Below are 16088 nucleotides of genomic sequence, written 5' to 3' on the forward strand. Positions count from 1 at the left end.
ACTAATCAGTAGGTACTGGTTTATGTTACAGTAAAAAGGAGGTAAAAACAAAGGAAAAAAACGAACTGTGGGAAATCAAGCTGATTTTAGGATTGTAGGAAGGAAAAAAAAAGCCACGGTTTGCAAACTGCTGTACTATGAATTGTGTTATTCATAGTACTGAAGTTTAATTCAATTTAACATAACGGAAGAGTCTGGCTAAAGTAGCATGTGATTTATGTAACCTTCTTGTATTTTGCACCTGTGTTGGGAAAAAGAAGCAGGTATTGAGCTGAATGTTTTCTCCTTGTATTTAAGATTGCTTATGGTTTTGCTCTTTACACGTGATCAGCATGAAATCTTCCATTAGGGCTCGAAGGGAGGAGATAATTGTGGAAAAAGGATGGTAAGTGCCAGTGCCATCAGCATGTGGAGGCAGCCATGGTGAGCAGTAGCCCAAAATGAGGGTGCAAGAAGCCCCCACTGCATGTTTAGTCCTGTGGTTGGGCCCAGCCCTGTCTTGAGGAAGCCTGCACTCAAGTAGTGGGCTAAGGTTTGGTTCAGGGCTTACCTGACTTAACAAAAGAGGAAGTGATCAGAGTCCTAAGAGACTTTCTCCTGGGCTCATTCAGTAGAAATGTTTTGCTGCCCGCTGTTGTGCTCTGTTTTGGGACATGCAACTCATTGACGTGACTCAAAGTGCAGCATTTCTGTCAATGAAAATCAGCTATTACCTCCTTTAAAACTTGAAATAGCCAATGTATTATGAGTTGCTATGTCCGCTTTCTACCATGGAAGCTTGCTGCTGTTTCTATTAATGAAGTTTCACTTCCCACATCAACAATACTACTGCACTGTTACTGGTGGTCTGATATTTTCCAGTGTTGCTTATTGCAGGGCTTGCTCTCATCACTAGAGTTACCTCAGTGACAGTAAATATTTAAGAGTTTTGGATAAAACAAGTTTATCACAGGTGAAACCTTTAAAAATCAGCATACACATAACTCATAGCTCCAGTTGTTCTCACTCATAAGGTGACGCTTAAAGTCATCTAGTCCAGCTGCCTTGGGGGGCTTCCATCACCCCTCTAGGCAACCTGTTACAGTGCTTTGTTATTGCTTTAGTCATTGCATCACACATTGGCTGAACGTGTACCAGCTATTTGGAACTATCTAGAGTAGGACTCTCCAAAGAGAAAAGTCTTCAGTTTGGTGATGTAGTTCATTATATAAAGATTGCAAAACTGTAGTTTTAACAGTCTTATGTTGAATCACCAATTCATCACGAAATTGATCAGATGGCAGTTGATATAACCTGCATAGGAGACATAAAATACTTCTAGGGTTTTAAAACCACTGCATTGCCCTGGTAGTGTCTGAGAGTGCCCTTTGCTGAAGGACCTCATGATACTGAGGGATCTTTGGGGTTTTACCTGCATGTCGATTTTGCAGTGAGAGCTATAGGGGAACAACCTGCTTGAGGTCTTTGCACGTTTGCTTGTTCATACCAGTGGTGTATGTACGTCTTATTTTTTCTCCATCTAGTGTAACAGTAGTGATAGTATAATTCGAAGGAACTCTGGCACAGAATGAGCTTGATTTGTATAGTTTTGGTACTTTACCGGATTCATTTTGGTGTTCGTTGATTTTCTTGATAGTGTTGGAATGTTTGATGTCAGTACAGCCAAACCATGGTGTCGCAAGCAGTGAAACGTATTTGGACCAAAATCCTTATTTGATTTTCACTTCACAGTTGATTTGTCTAAATGTGTTTGATATCAGTTTTTTACTACTGTGTGGAATGACATTCTTTTAAGAGATCAGATTCAAGAAAATTCTATCTGAATGGAAGAAAAGTAATTGAAAACCAACGTAAAAGTTATAAGCAAAGATGTGGGAATTTGATGAAAATTAGAGGCTGGTTGATTAACATTTATGAAATGAGTTAATGATTTTCCAGTGGTAGCTGAGGATGCTATTGGTGCGGAATATTTTTGTGGAGACTTAATTATGGAAATGCTGGTGATAAAGCTGGCAGAATTTTATAGTAAGTTGAAGATATGTAAGGGAGTGAGAGAAGGATTTTTATTAGCTACTTTGATTCTGTCCTGAAGTCTGTCTGTTTAGCATATATGTGGTTAGTACATGACTACATAGGCAAATAGAAAAGCTATTGCATGATCTGTTTCTTCTTCTAAGGAGGGAAAAAGCACTGAATTGATTATTACATTTCAGACTGATCTGTTCTGCCAGCAGCTGGAATGGGATCCATTAAATCAAGGAAATGAAAGGCACTGCTGTTGTACGTTGTTAAAGAAATTACAAGTATGGTAATACCAAGCTGTAAAGATACATTATAGAAATGGTTGGAATTAAATTTAACCCCATTAAAGCAAGGGCATTCAGTGCTGCATTATTGATATACATAAAAATTACAAGGACTGTTTTTCATTACTGCTAAGAAACTAAGTTTAGCAATGACAGAGTGTAACTCAATCAAAAGTAAACTTTCATTAAAGAAGATACTGTGATTGTGAAATCTTAGTTTTCTGGGCGATTAGTTACCTACTTTTACCCACTTCAGTGGTGTGCTTTCATTCTAGGTGGTCTCAATGTACTTGTTGGAAAACCTGAGTTGTCACTGTGGTAGTTGACACTGTGCTTTCTATGAGCTACTTCTGGTTTACCATTTCCTACACATCCTGCTCTTCTGAGATGTCTCCCTAAAGCAGCACTGAAGGGGAGATGATAGTTTCTGACCGCAGTGTCACTGACTGGCATTCATCCAGCAGTGTGGGGCAGGTGCCCTGTATCAGGTCTCTTCTCTGCAGCCAACACTGAGTAGGCAGGCTGGGAAGTTGGGTTCCCAGCTGGGTTCAAGGTGCTTCAAAAGATGTATAAGGAACAAGGGAGAAGAGTTTTCAGAAGTGGATCTGTGAGAGATCTACATCTCTCTGTGAAGGTGCACTTCCTATTAAGATACAGAGCAGAGTGCTTGCAGTATACACCATTGCCAGTGATTTAGAGCTGGCTTGCAGCTCTGCATGGGCAAGCAGGGAGAAGGGAGAGCCAGGCTCTGAGGGTAGCCTGCCCAGGTTCCTTGGTTGCCTCCTATTGTTATTGTGGGGAAGAGAGGAATATTCTATGTCCAGTCTTTGTGTAATTTTCAAACATGAAGCATAATTTCGAAGGCATCAGTTTCCTCTTCTGTCACCTGTTTCCTTTCCAAGTTTATCTGTAGTTAAAGCTGGTGCCTTTTACCAGATTTACTGTTCCCTGCGCAGCCTTTTATTATTCTGCAATATCTTTGGGTAGGACAGCCAGTGCTGCATTAGTCAGATATTAGAACAATGATATATGTGTCTGTGGGAGGAAAAAGGACGACGAGTGAATTCTCTGCTAATTCTGAAGAGGTCAATGCAAAAGAAAATAATGAAAATCTGTTGTCTTAAGTAGACTTTTATTCAGGTTCAGAGTTGGACATTCTGAGGGCCATGGAATTCTGGTCTTTATTTTTTATTTTTTTTTTGATTCCCTGACTTCTTTTCATGCCCATTGGAGAAAACATTTGGACCAGTATCGCATCATTTCAGCTTTTTTATTAAATGTTCTGTCCTAGAGGTAAATTAGTTATTTAACAGGCACCACATACATGTTGTTACTTGAAATCTATCTAGCCATTGATTTAAGACTTCTTGTTTTTATGCAGTTTTATAAAGAATTTATCACTTTAGTCTTTGAATATTTATGATCTGCATATAATAATATGCATTTTTTTTTTAGGCAGGATATAAAATAAAGAAGGGAGAGCAATATTTTCACAAAATACTGTTTTGATTAAATTATGCAGGAAAAAGCACACTAGACATTAACTACTTTCATTCTGTATTGTTGTTATTTCTTTTAACTCTTGTAATTCATAGCTGTGTTAGATAAAAGGAGGTAAGTAAAAATAGACATATAAAAGAAACTGAAATAGGTCTTTTTCTGTGCACGTTTGGATCTCCCTGTAAAGGCTTACCTTCTTTGCTGTTTATACAGCAGCATCACTGAAGTAGTAATCAAGAAAAGGGCTTAACTTTGGCATCAATATTTAATTGCTTCTGTAGAACATTGCTCACGTATCACTTGCTGCATTACTTTCCCAGCGACAGAACAGTTCGTTTATTTTCTGTTGGGGTGCTGTGATGATGTGCCTGCAGCTCAGGGTTTTTTGTGTGCTCACTGTTCCTCAGGGCTCTATGCTTCGAGGATTGCAGAGCTCAGCTGGTGGGGCCTGCTCAGTCTGCCTTGCCTCGTGCTGCTCCTGCACATTGCACCTGCCATGTAAAGACTCGCTTACACTGTCAGCACCTTCTCAGTGCCTCCGTCGGAGGCTGTATTCACATTTGCACTTTTTAGCTTGTATGTAGCAGCTAGCTTTTTGGTAAGCAGGTATTTTTGAACTAGAAGGATTTGGGATATTCCTGGAAACTAAAATCCCTAAAAAGCATGAAATATTTGATATATTCTGAAGAAATTTAAGGAAGGAGGCACATTGTTGAAATGCTGTGAATTATGTCTAATCGGATCCTGGAAGCAGAGGGGACTTTCTTAGATGGACTTCAGGATCCTTCCTGGGTCCATCTGATACATGCTTGACCTTCAATGAGAGAATAGGTTCCTGCGAAAAATGACAAGGAGAAATCTAAGCAGTGAGCAAGGGGAAAGAACTCCATTACACTCTCCTCTGACTCTCATAATTCTGTATTGCATTCTAGGTCAGCGAAATTTCAACTTTACCACCACTAACCCTAATGTTATTGATTCATATCACCAAAAAAAAATGGCTTCATTTCAACCAAGAAGGTTCTCATGGCTAAATATATGTCATAGGAAAGATATATTTTGTGGTGCAATGTGAAGCCCTCGCTTCAAAGGTAAAACCTCTAAGCAGAGTCAGATGATCCCACTGAGGGCATAAGGCCATACAGTGCCTTGTGGGTGACTTGTCCTTGAAAAGAGCAGTCTCTTCTGCAGCTGGAAAGGAGGCTGAGTTGTGCCAATACTAAGTATATCTGCTTGGTAGATGTCGTAGAATCATAGAATAGCTTAATGGCTTAGGTTGGAAGCGACCTTCATCTAGTTCCAGCCCTTTGTCATTGGTCATTCAGAATTGCACGCAACAGATCACTGAAGAATGTCCATCTTAGGAAATCTATTTTTCACAAAGTGAAGATGTAGTGCTGATTTTTACGATTGCATACTAATAAAATGAGATGATACCACATATGTAACTTGCCCACTTGGAAACCCTTTCCTGTCAGTGCCCTGGGTGCAGAAAATTGCAAGCGATTGCAGATCTGTTGAAGGCTTTTGATTAATTAAACGTGGATTTGAAGAGGTGTGCAGGGGTAGGGTTTCTCAATGATGGAGGGCTTTGCACTACAAATTTACTGAGGAGACTTTTGTACTTGAGGAGGCATCCATAGCTCATCTGAATTCATTGCCACGAGCAGCTCTGGTGGAAAGGAAAACTCTTTTTCCTTACCTTGGTTAGGCATGATTTATGAGTGGTGTATAGACAAGGAGGATGATTCCTGCTAGTAATAGGACATAGTATAATGAGCGGATCATATCTGCCTTTCAGATGGAATAGGAAACTACTTCGACTGCATAATAAATGGAATGTGTTACTGGACTTTGCTTGGCCTGAATAAGGAAGTAGTCCATCAAGAAATAAATGTGGGGTTTTTTACTGTGATTTTTTAAATTTTTCCTGAGGGAAAAGAAAGAGTATTTAAAACAAACAAACAAAATAACCTCATTTCACTGGCATCTGGCTCAGGTAAAGCTTTAAAGATAGAGAATGGAATAATCTTTCATTGTCTGAAGAAGAGAAGGTTTATGTACTTAAAAAGCAATTAATTCCATTACTACTGTGGAGGATTAGTCAACTTCACTTTAGCATAATCTGAATTTAAAATATTTTATTACAGTATTTTGTCTTCTTTCTTTACAGGTTTGCTGGTCCTCTGATACATTTCAGAATGCCTCTGGTAAAAAGAAACATAGACCCCAGGCATCTGTGCCACACAGCTCTGCCCCGAGGAATCAAGAATGAGTTGGAATGTGTCACCAATATCTCCCTGGCAAATATAATCAGACAACTGAGTAGCTTAAGTAAGTACCTTGTCTCAGGACACCTGAACTGATACATTTTACACTCACAGCTTCTGTGGTTGAAATATGGATGCCTTTTCAAATTCTTGGTAGGAAATTCTGGCTGATCCTTCGGTTTTCTCCTTTCTGACTAACAACTAGCATTTACTTCTGTGGAAGGAATTGTACAAGTAGTATATCTCAGAACTGTTGAGTTGTATATTTCTGATACTGGTGGAAATGACAGAATACGATATATGGTAGTTAATAGAGTTATTAATTGGGAATGACAGAATACGATATGTGGTAGTTAATAGAGTTATTAATTGGGAATTTTGGAATAATTATTGAGAAAGGAATATGGCATAATGAGGAATATACCACTTTTTTTTTATGCTCTTGCTGTCACATTAGTCATGTTGTGGTCATTAAGAAAAAAGTATTTGTTGTAAAATAATGAAACCAGAATCATAGGATATCAAGCAGCTAAAAATGTTATTTCCTCCTCTTATTTGTTAACAATTTTTCCCTCAGTGCATTTTTAAAGGATTGAATACTTCTCAGACCCTGAAGTCTGAAGGAGTTCTTCCGCAGAGGCTGGTGTTTTGTTTTATTTTCTTAAACTTAAACAACTTTAAAAACATGCTAGCTTTACCAGCATAGTAGTGTTTTGAATTTCCAGTACTGCAGTTCTTTTTTTAATCACTAGGACACTAGTATTTTCCAGCCTACCGACACATTAAATATTAAAATGTGCATGCATATACATCCATAATGTGAAAAGCCTTTCAGCTCCATCAATATCTTAGGACAATAGGTGATGTAGCCTAATTTGTTAATTAGATTGATTTAGTCATTGGTTTGAGGGTATACTGTAGAGTGCTGTGCTTTGGCAGCCTTTCAAAACTGTTAGTCTCTTCAGCCTAATAGGACACTCACTGAGGACACTGAATTATGTAATTGAGACAGGAATGCTTCCAGCACATACATATGAACATTATTAGTGTAGCTGCTTCAACAACAAAGAAAAAAACGGCTGTTTAAATTCTTTTCGGTGAACCAAGAACATAGCGGATTGGGATTCAGTAGATGATCACTATGCATGGTCTTAAACAACCAATCACGTAGCTTTTCTGTTTTAAAGAGCACCAACTTCCAACTCAACAGAAGTGGTATCAGTGCTAATCTTTTTGAAATTTGGCTGTGTTTGCTGTGGTTTCTTGAGTCCAGCTGTAAGTCTGCTCTGGGGCTGACCCAGCAAGAGCAGTATCTGAGTGCCTGTCTAACGCAGATAGGTACAGAGCATCAAACGCTTCTCTAAGAAGTCTGTCTAGTGTTTAACTACACTTTTGGTGTCCAGAATAAACCACTCATGACACAGCTCTGTGCCATTCCCGTCACTAGATACAAGTTGTCTCTTACATGCTTTAATCCAAGTAACCAGTATGTACTTTGTGTTTCACTGTTACTGGTATATAAGGTGGCCTGTTGACATGCAGGTAAATTTTAGTAGCCATCTGAATCCTAGCAGAGTTTTCGTTAGTGAGCTATCTGAGGTTTATATTTCTGCACCTGAGAGCTTGACCTTGAAAGTCTAGGCGAACTGCCAATACTCCGGAATATTTGTAAACTTTGAGCTCTGCTATCTCACTACTGAAGAAAAAGGAAAAAAAAATTGTTTTTTCTGGTAAAACTGCTTTTTAGGGGACTGCATGCTCCTCATCCCTTCCTTGTATCCTTTATGCAGTTTTTGAATGCCCAGTGGACCACACTGTCAATCGTATTAATCTCCCTGAATTTACTGTTGGTTATTTTAGTAATCTCACTCAGTATCTGGACCTATAATATTTGGAGGAAGTCTTCCCTAGAATCAGAGAATACTGAGTGGCAGGGAGTGTGGAGAAACTTTGGAGAGACTTTTAGAAGACAGACATCTTTAGTGTCATGGAGCTTTACTCCTGAACACTTAAAGAATCCCGAGAGTTTGATCACATATTTGAGGCAGGAATGTTGTGGCTCAGACAGATCTCAGGAGGCACAAATGATTTGGGGCCTGGCTAATGCTTATCAGGCCTTATTCAATACCATTCCAGAGAGGGAAAAAGTTTTTGAAGATCAGAGAGAGAGTCTCAGAGCTGAGATGGAGAATCTCAGAGCTGAGAGAGATGACCTCCTATATCAGCGTGACACCCTCCAGTCCGAACTTGATGCCCTCTGGTCCAGGCAAGATGCACCCCAGTACGAGCGCAACACACTCCAGTCCGAGGGTAACAACCTCCGGTCAGAGTGAGGCCCCTCCCTGAACCCAGCCCCCTGAAAATAGTTTTGCAGCAATGCCTTGGCAACCAGCTTCTCTGCAGTCCTTCCTGTCTTGTTTTCTGTTGTTGACAAAGCTAGATTTCTCTCTGAGAGCTGAAACGCTGTGTTCTGTAGGGCCTCATCTTCTTTAAACTAAAGCTGCTTTTGCTTTTGACAGTAAAGTTATGTGAATTGAAATGAATGTTCTTTAATCTGATTGGTAGGTTTTCATTTCTGCCTCTAAGATTTTTCTGTTACTGACCCTCAAACAGGATTAATCTCCTGCCGTTAGACTCTCAGAACCAAGCATTCTTAACCTTTCTTCTGATATGATTTGGACAAATAGCACTATGATGAAATCAGAGGTTTCAGTGCTTCATATGATACAGAAAAACAGTATTTAGAAAAGCCAAGTGTAGAATTCTGCCATTTATGCAGTCTAATCTCTGTTCCTGGAGCTGTTCACAATAACTCAACTGGATTAATCCAGCAATTGGATCTCATTAGACCTACTTTTCTACTTAGTGCTGGTGAGGCCTCGCTTTGGAGTACTGTATCCAGATGTAGAGTTCTCAGTACAGGAGACACATAGACCAGTTGAAATGCATCCAAATGACCTGTGGAATTGAATTCCTCTCCTACAAGGGCAGGCAGGGAGAGCTGAAGCTGTTCAGCCTGGAGAAGAAACTGCAAGGTGACCTGATAGCAGCCTTTCGGTATCTAAAGGGGAGCTACAAGAAAAAAGGCTCTTTAGAATGGTCTGTGGTGACAGAACAAGGGGAAATGGCTTCAAGCTCAAAGAGGGTAGATTTAGGTTGGATATAAGGATAAGTATTTTATGGTGAGAGTGTTGAGGCACTGGAACAGGCTGCCTAGAGATGTGGTTGATGCCCCATCCCTGAAGACTTTCAAGGCGAGGCTGGATCAGGTCTGGGCAACCTGATCTAGCTGTGGTGCCTGCATTCATAGCAGATGGCCTTCAGAGGTCCCTTCCAACTCTAAGAATTCTATTATTATTCTTTGAGGAGAGTGTGGGACCAGCTGACTTCCAAAGGTCCGTGCTAGCCCTCAACTATTCCCTAGTTTTGAGTGCTGTTTGCAAGTAGAGCATGGCTGCAGAAACAGTACCTGTAAAATGACTGCAGTTCTGTGGGTGTTTGTTTGCTTTAATATAAAATGAAAAGAGCTTTACATCAGCATGTGCCAGCTGCTGTTCATCTCCATACAAATTTGTAATCCTTTCGTGGTTTGTTAGATGTATTGCTTTTAATTGTCCAAGTTGAGAAAATTTTTGGCCTTAAAAAAAAAAAACAACAAAAATCAAACAAACAAACAAAACAACGTAGAAATGAAAGAACATAAACAGTAGTATCTACTGTGAGTGAGAAGCCCTGCCTTTCTCCCTGGAGCAAGAAAACACATCAGTCTGCCTTGATCCTATAGTCAAAATTGCCAGCAAGTAGTTTTTTTCTCCTGTGTGTTCCCAGCTTTCTCTAACTGCATATAAAGATCTGTCTTCTGACAGCCTTTCTTAGTGCGGCGGCAACAGAAACTCTCTGGACTGCAGCAGCAGCTGTCTGTTTCCTATCTGTTCCTTCCTGTATTTCTTGCTTTTTTGATCATATCTGCTTTAGATTAGCGCTTACCTATTTTTTTCAGCAGTATTGCCGATGTGTTAGTACTCCAGTACTGCCTGTGTTGATGTATGTTGGTGTATGTCAGCCTATAGCATCTATCATGCGTGAAGCATAACTGATATCACTGTGCAGCTGTGCCATTGTTAGAAGATGGATAAATAGTTCTCTTGTGTGCATGTAACTTTCTTGTTCCATTTGCAACTTTCAGCCAATCTTGTTCCTTTTATTCAGCTGTTCTCTGCAGACAAAATGTCTGTACCACATAAGAAATATAACTGATAGTGTGTTCCCAGTCTGACACTCCCATCTGGGGAGTGAAGCATTTCTTGTTTTGAGTATTTTATGTATGTTCGCATTACAAATGTTGATATTGCATCTATCCAGACCAGAGCTTCTATTCAGTTATAGCAAGCTGTCAGTTACCTTTTAATCTTCTACATGTGTATAAAGAAAGAGGATGCTGCTTAACACTATTTGCTAAGCTGGAGTGCACTTTACATTAGTGAAAAGAGTTTTTAATTAAAGTTGGACTTCAGTAGCCTTTTCCCTTTTCCTTTCTTTTTATTGTTTCCCAGTTTTACCCTGTTGTCCTAATTAGTTACTTCCTTTCCTCACCCCTTATGAATATGTTTCCGAGGGTAAAATTCTTAATTTGAGCATGTTATTTATCTCCCATTTCTTTCTCTGCTCAGAATCTGACCTGCTCCAAAGTTGGCCTTTGCCTGTCTTTGATACTTTTGTTGCCCTGGTTAAGTTGTCTGATTAATGCCTGGTTCAGATTTGCTAGCTGCAGGAACCAGGTTGTCTCTTCATAATCAGATTTTCCCACTACAATCCTTACAGTCAGTCCGTGTGGACTGCTCTTACATCTTCATAATGATAGATTCCTAATTAGCACAGGTAAACTACATGTAGTATGTGGTTTTCCAGACCTTGCTCATCCACAGCCACTGAAGTTTTCAAGGAGCTACCTTCTAATCTCTAATCTCTAACCATCTAATCTCTAAGATATAAAGACAGTTCAGTTTCTTAACTTACATGCTGTCTCCTAGGCCAGATTGGATGAGGCCCTGGCCCTAGTGCCTGATTTAGTGGTTGGCAACCCTGCCTGTGGTGGGGGGGTGGATCGAGAGGGTCTTTGAGGTCCCTTCCGACTCAGACCATTCTATGATTCTGTGACACTAAGCTGAGATTGAAATGATCCTGATGAGAAGCAAGCCAAGAAAACTCTGATACTCCTTGCTTTTTGCTGAAACATTTAATTAAAGGGAATTAATGGAGTGAAGATCTGAAGCTGAATTAACAGCCAATGAATATATTACATTATATGTCAGAATTAATGGAGAAAGAAAAAGTACATTAATAGAACAACTTTCTTCTTCTGCTATATAAAGGGAACCTGATTATAAATTCTGTGGCTTATGTAGTAATTAATTATCCTGAAAGACTATTTTCTATACTAAATTGTGTAAGAAGGGACTGTTCAGTATCTAGTGATATAATTCCGCTTCCTGTGAAATATTGGGAACAGATAGAGAAGTAGGACACGGGTTTTTACTTCTGTTTTTGCTCTATGCTTCTCTTTTTCCAAAACTCATTAGACAAAAGCATTGCTTATTGTGAATGATAGCACATAATTGAGTAACAGGCTGGATTTTAAGCTTATTCTTTCTGATATTTTATGAATTTCTACATCCTTTTCAAAAATCAAACAACCAAACCTATATTTTTAAACTGTAGCAATAGTTTTTATTTTAAATGCTTTTATATTTCAATATATTAGCATACTTAACATTTCAATAACGCCTCATTATATATTGCATTTAATAGTTTATTTAATATATCAGATATGACGATGTTTATAACTCAGTTCTGACAATATTTAGGTTGGATTAGATTTGGTTTGCGTGTTAATTTTCTTTCTTTGTGCAGAGCTGCGGAAGTTTGCCAGAGTAGTGAAGTCTAAGTTAATTAAGATCAATGCTTTTGTCAACAATGAACAGTTGCTTCAGTTTTGATTGTCCAACTTGATTTAATCTCATGCTGGCCTGAGGTTTACTAATAATCTTCTTGTATTTCCAAATATGGTGTAGTGTTATGTGTTGAGCATTTTGAGCATATTGAGCACTTAAGTGCTCAATTTATTTATTCAGGTAACTACCTAAAATTTGGACTGTGGTTCCTTAGGCTGCTTGCATCATAACCGATCTGAGGGATTCTGTTTCAGCTTAAGGTGCAGTTGAAGGGTCTGGGACATCTATACTATCCTTTTGCATTTCTAAAGAAAAGAATTGGCTTCTTCCACAACCCCTGTGTAAGGATTCAAGTCTCTCTTCTCTGAGAGCCTGTAACTCCATCTGATGGTAACTGATCTGGTGTTGTAAAATGATTAATTAAAACACCCTTTCCATAAGGTTTACTAATGTGCACCATGAAGAATACACTAATTCAGGTGAATTTAAGGATTGGAATTTTGAGTGAGACTGATAATTTTTACCCTGATTCAACAGTATACTTAAGTGGTTCCATAAGAATTTGCATAACACCATCTATTACTTAAGCTAATTTAAGCAAATAGAGGTCTTTAATTAACTTGAAATATGTTTCAAAACATTATGTGGACACTCTAGTTGATTTCAGTCCATCTGATACATCCCCCAGTCTTAAGAACCAGACAAAACCAGTGTTTCTTATTCCTTGTTATCCATTCTTGTTGTATTGTCTTTGTAGAGATTATTCATTTGTGCAGAGAAGCCAGTTCTGGACAAAGGTTTAAGCAATTATCGGGAAAAGCTAGGAGAAAAATGGTGAAAGATGAGAACTGTAAAACTGATCCATAGCCTTTTCAGATTTTATAATCCATTGTATACTTACTGCCATAATGATGAATAGGAGTTGATGATGCATGTTTTGGTAGGTTTAATTTAAAGTAATGAGGAAGGCAGTATTGTTGTTTTTATTCTATCTCAGCTAGTAGCTACTAGCTAGAATGCTATTTTCAGCTTGTAGATCTGTTCTAAATGTCAGGAAAAGAACTGTCCAAAAAAGGTGATGAAAACTTGTATGCCTTCTTGGAGAACAGAAGGACTATATGTCCTGGAAGTGACATTTTATTTGTCTGGCACAAAAATGGACATTGACACCAGAGCTGCATTCTGGTGTCACATTCTTACTGCAGGTTATCAGGAACAGAGCTGTTTGTTACAAGAGAAGTTGCAAAAAAATGTAAGTGTTTTAATACATTCCCAAATTAAAGATTAATTAATATTCAATTAATCAATCCTCTTATTTAACTGTGCTGTGTTTATGTATGGTAAAGTGATAGACTGAGAACAACAGTAAGTAGTGATTGTGGTGCTGTGACTTACCTTACAAAGTCACAAATTTAAATATACTTCTGATCAGTTAAGTTTTACAAATACAGTAAAAATAAGCTTTTCACAGATGCTGGAATAATTTATTTACAGAAATCTGTTGTCATTTAATAGGCAAACAAATCACTGGTTTTTTTTTAAAATCTGGTATTATGTACCCAGCTGTGACCAAGACCCCAAGGCATTATTATTTTAATTGTCATAGTCGTCTGTCTATTGTACTGCATGAAACATGAGTAGTGCTTTTGAGCAAACAGTCCCTTAATGATGTAAGTGTTCTGCTGTGTTAACAGTACTTTGGTAGTACTAATTTTATGAAATGGAATTAGTTTTAATTCCTCACTATTCTAACCCATCATCTATATGTTAAGTGGAATTTGAGCAGCTTTTTTGGTCGTTGTTAAATACTGGATATCCTACTTTTGGGTTTGAAACAGTGTATTTTTTGTAGGTTTTTGTCATGCTTTGTTGTTGTTATCACTTATATCTTCTGTAAACCATTTGAAATTGAAGATACATTCAAATGGAATACACGAGAAAGAACAGTAAAAAATACTGTATTATAAGTGTTGTATACATTGATTCATACATAGTACTCTTGAAAGGAAGTTAAACATTTCTCTAGAAGCGAACATTATTTTGCTTTAAGCATTTAGTTCCATATGCTTTAGGCTTGAAAAAAAAAAGAATAAAGTGGCCACAGGAACGTAGGTAGAGACATTATAGTTGCCTACCCCTTCAAATATGATGGGTTGCTTTTAATGTATTTCCCATTTGAGGATTAATGTTCGTAAGCATAAGCAATTATTCTGTGCAATATGTTTATAACTGTGTGCAACATAATAAAAAGATTTTGAGATGTGATTTGGAATTGGAGCTCATTAATGAGAGAGAGGAATTGTAAGCCTGATGAAATGATACACATAAAACAAACTAGCCCTAAAACACATGTGTAAAAAGGAAGTCAATTTTAGAGCTTGCAATTTATTTTTTATTTCCTACATAAAATTTAATACTTGATTTTAATTTGTATGTCTCTGAATATTACATGAGTTGTCTAATTAAATTGAGTAATTAGGTATATCTGAATATATTATCAGGAATACATTAAATCTGCTTATAGTAAATTTGTATTTAAAAATTTAGTAGTCTTGCTCATTTCTCTTGCTTTAGATACAGGTTAAAGAACATAAGCTTCTCAGAGTTTCAAGACATATATTAGAAAGTCTTGTGTTAAGTGAGTTGCTAGCTAAACAGGCTTTATTATTAACTTTCCATCTCTCTTAATGTGATTTAGTACTTAAGGAAATATGGTTCCCAGAATGGCTGTGCCTTTGGTCTGTTTCTTACTGTGGCTAGTAACAGATGCCTCAAGAATTATAAGAAGAATGTGTGATGCTTTTTTCATAGAATCACCAAGGTTGGAAAAAACTTCCAAGATCATCCAGTCCAACCAACCACCTACCACCAGTATTTCCCCACTAAACCATATCCCTCAGTACAACATTTAAATGTTTCTTGAACACCTCCAGGGATGGTGACTCAACCACCTCTCACGTGGCATATTCCAGTGCCTGACCATTCCTTTTGAGAAGAAATTTTTCCTAGCATCCAATCTTAATATCTCTGACAAGGGAGATGGGGACCTTGGGCTATAAGGTCTCCCTTAGCCTCCTCTTCTCCAGACTAAACAATCCTGGTTTCTTCAGCTGCTCCTCATAAGAGTTGTTCTCCAGACCTCCATCCATTTGGTATCCTTAAATAGCTGACAAACCACCTGTGGCAATTTAACTTTTCCTTTTAATGTCCTTGTGTCCTCATTTTTATTTAGAACATTACTAAGCCTTTTCTCAGACCTGAATCTCCTTATCTGCTGGACTAAAAGTGATGTCCATTGAACTGAACAAAAGGAATTCTTATTCTACTTCAGTGTAAATTAGCCACTTACTAGAATTTTGACCTTTCAAAGTATAGTGTATTATTCTAATGTGCATTTTTGATTAGGTTGTTTCTAATAAACTTAGAAGTAGACGTCTGATCTATCATTTTTGAAAGGTCTTCTGAACCACAGGAGTGGGAGCTGTGCTTTAAGAAATGTGATTGATTTCACCTGGAAAGTTCAGTTAATGCTCATACAGAGGCAGCTTTAAAAGCTGTAGATCATCCTTTTATGCAAATCCAAGAAGCTAGTTGGTCTAGCTCCTTGGATATCTGCATAGTTGGGTCAATTTAAACCAGCTGAATGTCTGTCGTGTAATGTATGAAATAATTTCATTTATGATAAGTAAATTAATTTCTAATTTTTAAAAATTTTTTTTTAGTAATTTCTACTATTTAACTTTTATTTACATTTTTGAAGCATTCTGAATTTGCTTTGTAAGTGTAGGCTGTTGGAAATTGTAGTCATGCACCTGAAATGTACTTATTCTGTAGTTATCAGAAATCATTCTAAAGGCAAGCTTGTCTTGTGGGGTATGCCTGCTTATCTTTTTATTCTTTTCTGTTTTAGGTAAATATGCTGAAGATATATTTGGCGAACTTTTCAATGAAGCGCACAGTTTCTCATTTAGAGTCAACTCCTTACAAGAACGTGTAGATCGCCTGTCTGTCAGTGTTACACAACTTGATCCAAAAGAAGAGGAATGTAAGTTAAGACCTGT

General features: G+C 37.9%; 1 protein-coding gene across 2 annotated transcripts in view; it reads left to right on the plus strand.

The window, feature by feature from the left end:
• WASF1 (WASP family member 1) overlaps positions 1 to 16088 on the plus strand; it is a 71137-nt gene that overhangs the window by 40649 nt on the left and 14400 nt on the right. For both annotated transcript variants that reach the window (XM_015858798.2, XM_015858796.2), the window contains exons 2-3: positions 5980 to 6140; positions 15938 to 16072. In XM_015858798.2, the coding sequence (XP_015714284.1) occupies positions 6008 to 6140; positions 15938 to 16072 (268 nt within the window). In that variant the 5' untranslated portion in view covers positions 5980 to 6007. The remainder of the gene's footprint in view (positions 1 to 5979; positions 6141 to 15937; positions 16073 to 16088) is intronic.

The sequence above is a fragment of the Coturnix japonica genome, chromosome 3 (assembly GCF_001577835.2).
Source record: "Coturnix japonica isolate 7356 chromosome 3, Coturnix japonica 2.1, whole genome shotgun sequence".
Classification (NCBI taxonomy): Eukaryota; Metazoa; Chordata; class Aves; order Galliformes; family Phasianidae; genus Coturnix; species Coturnix japonica.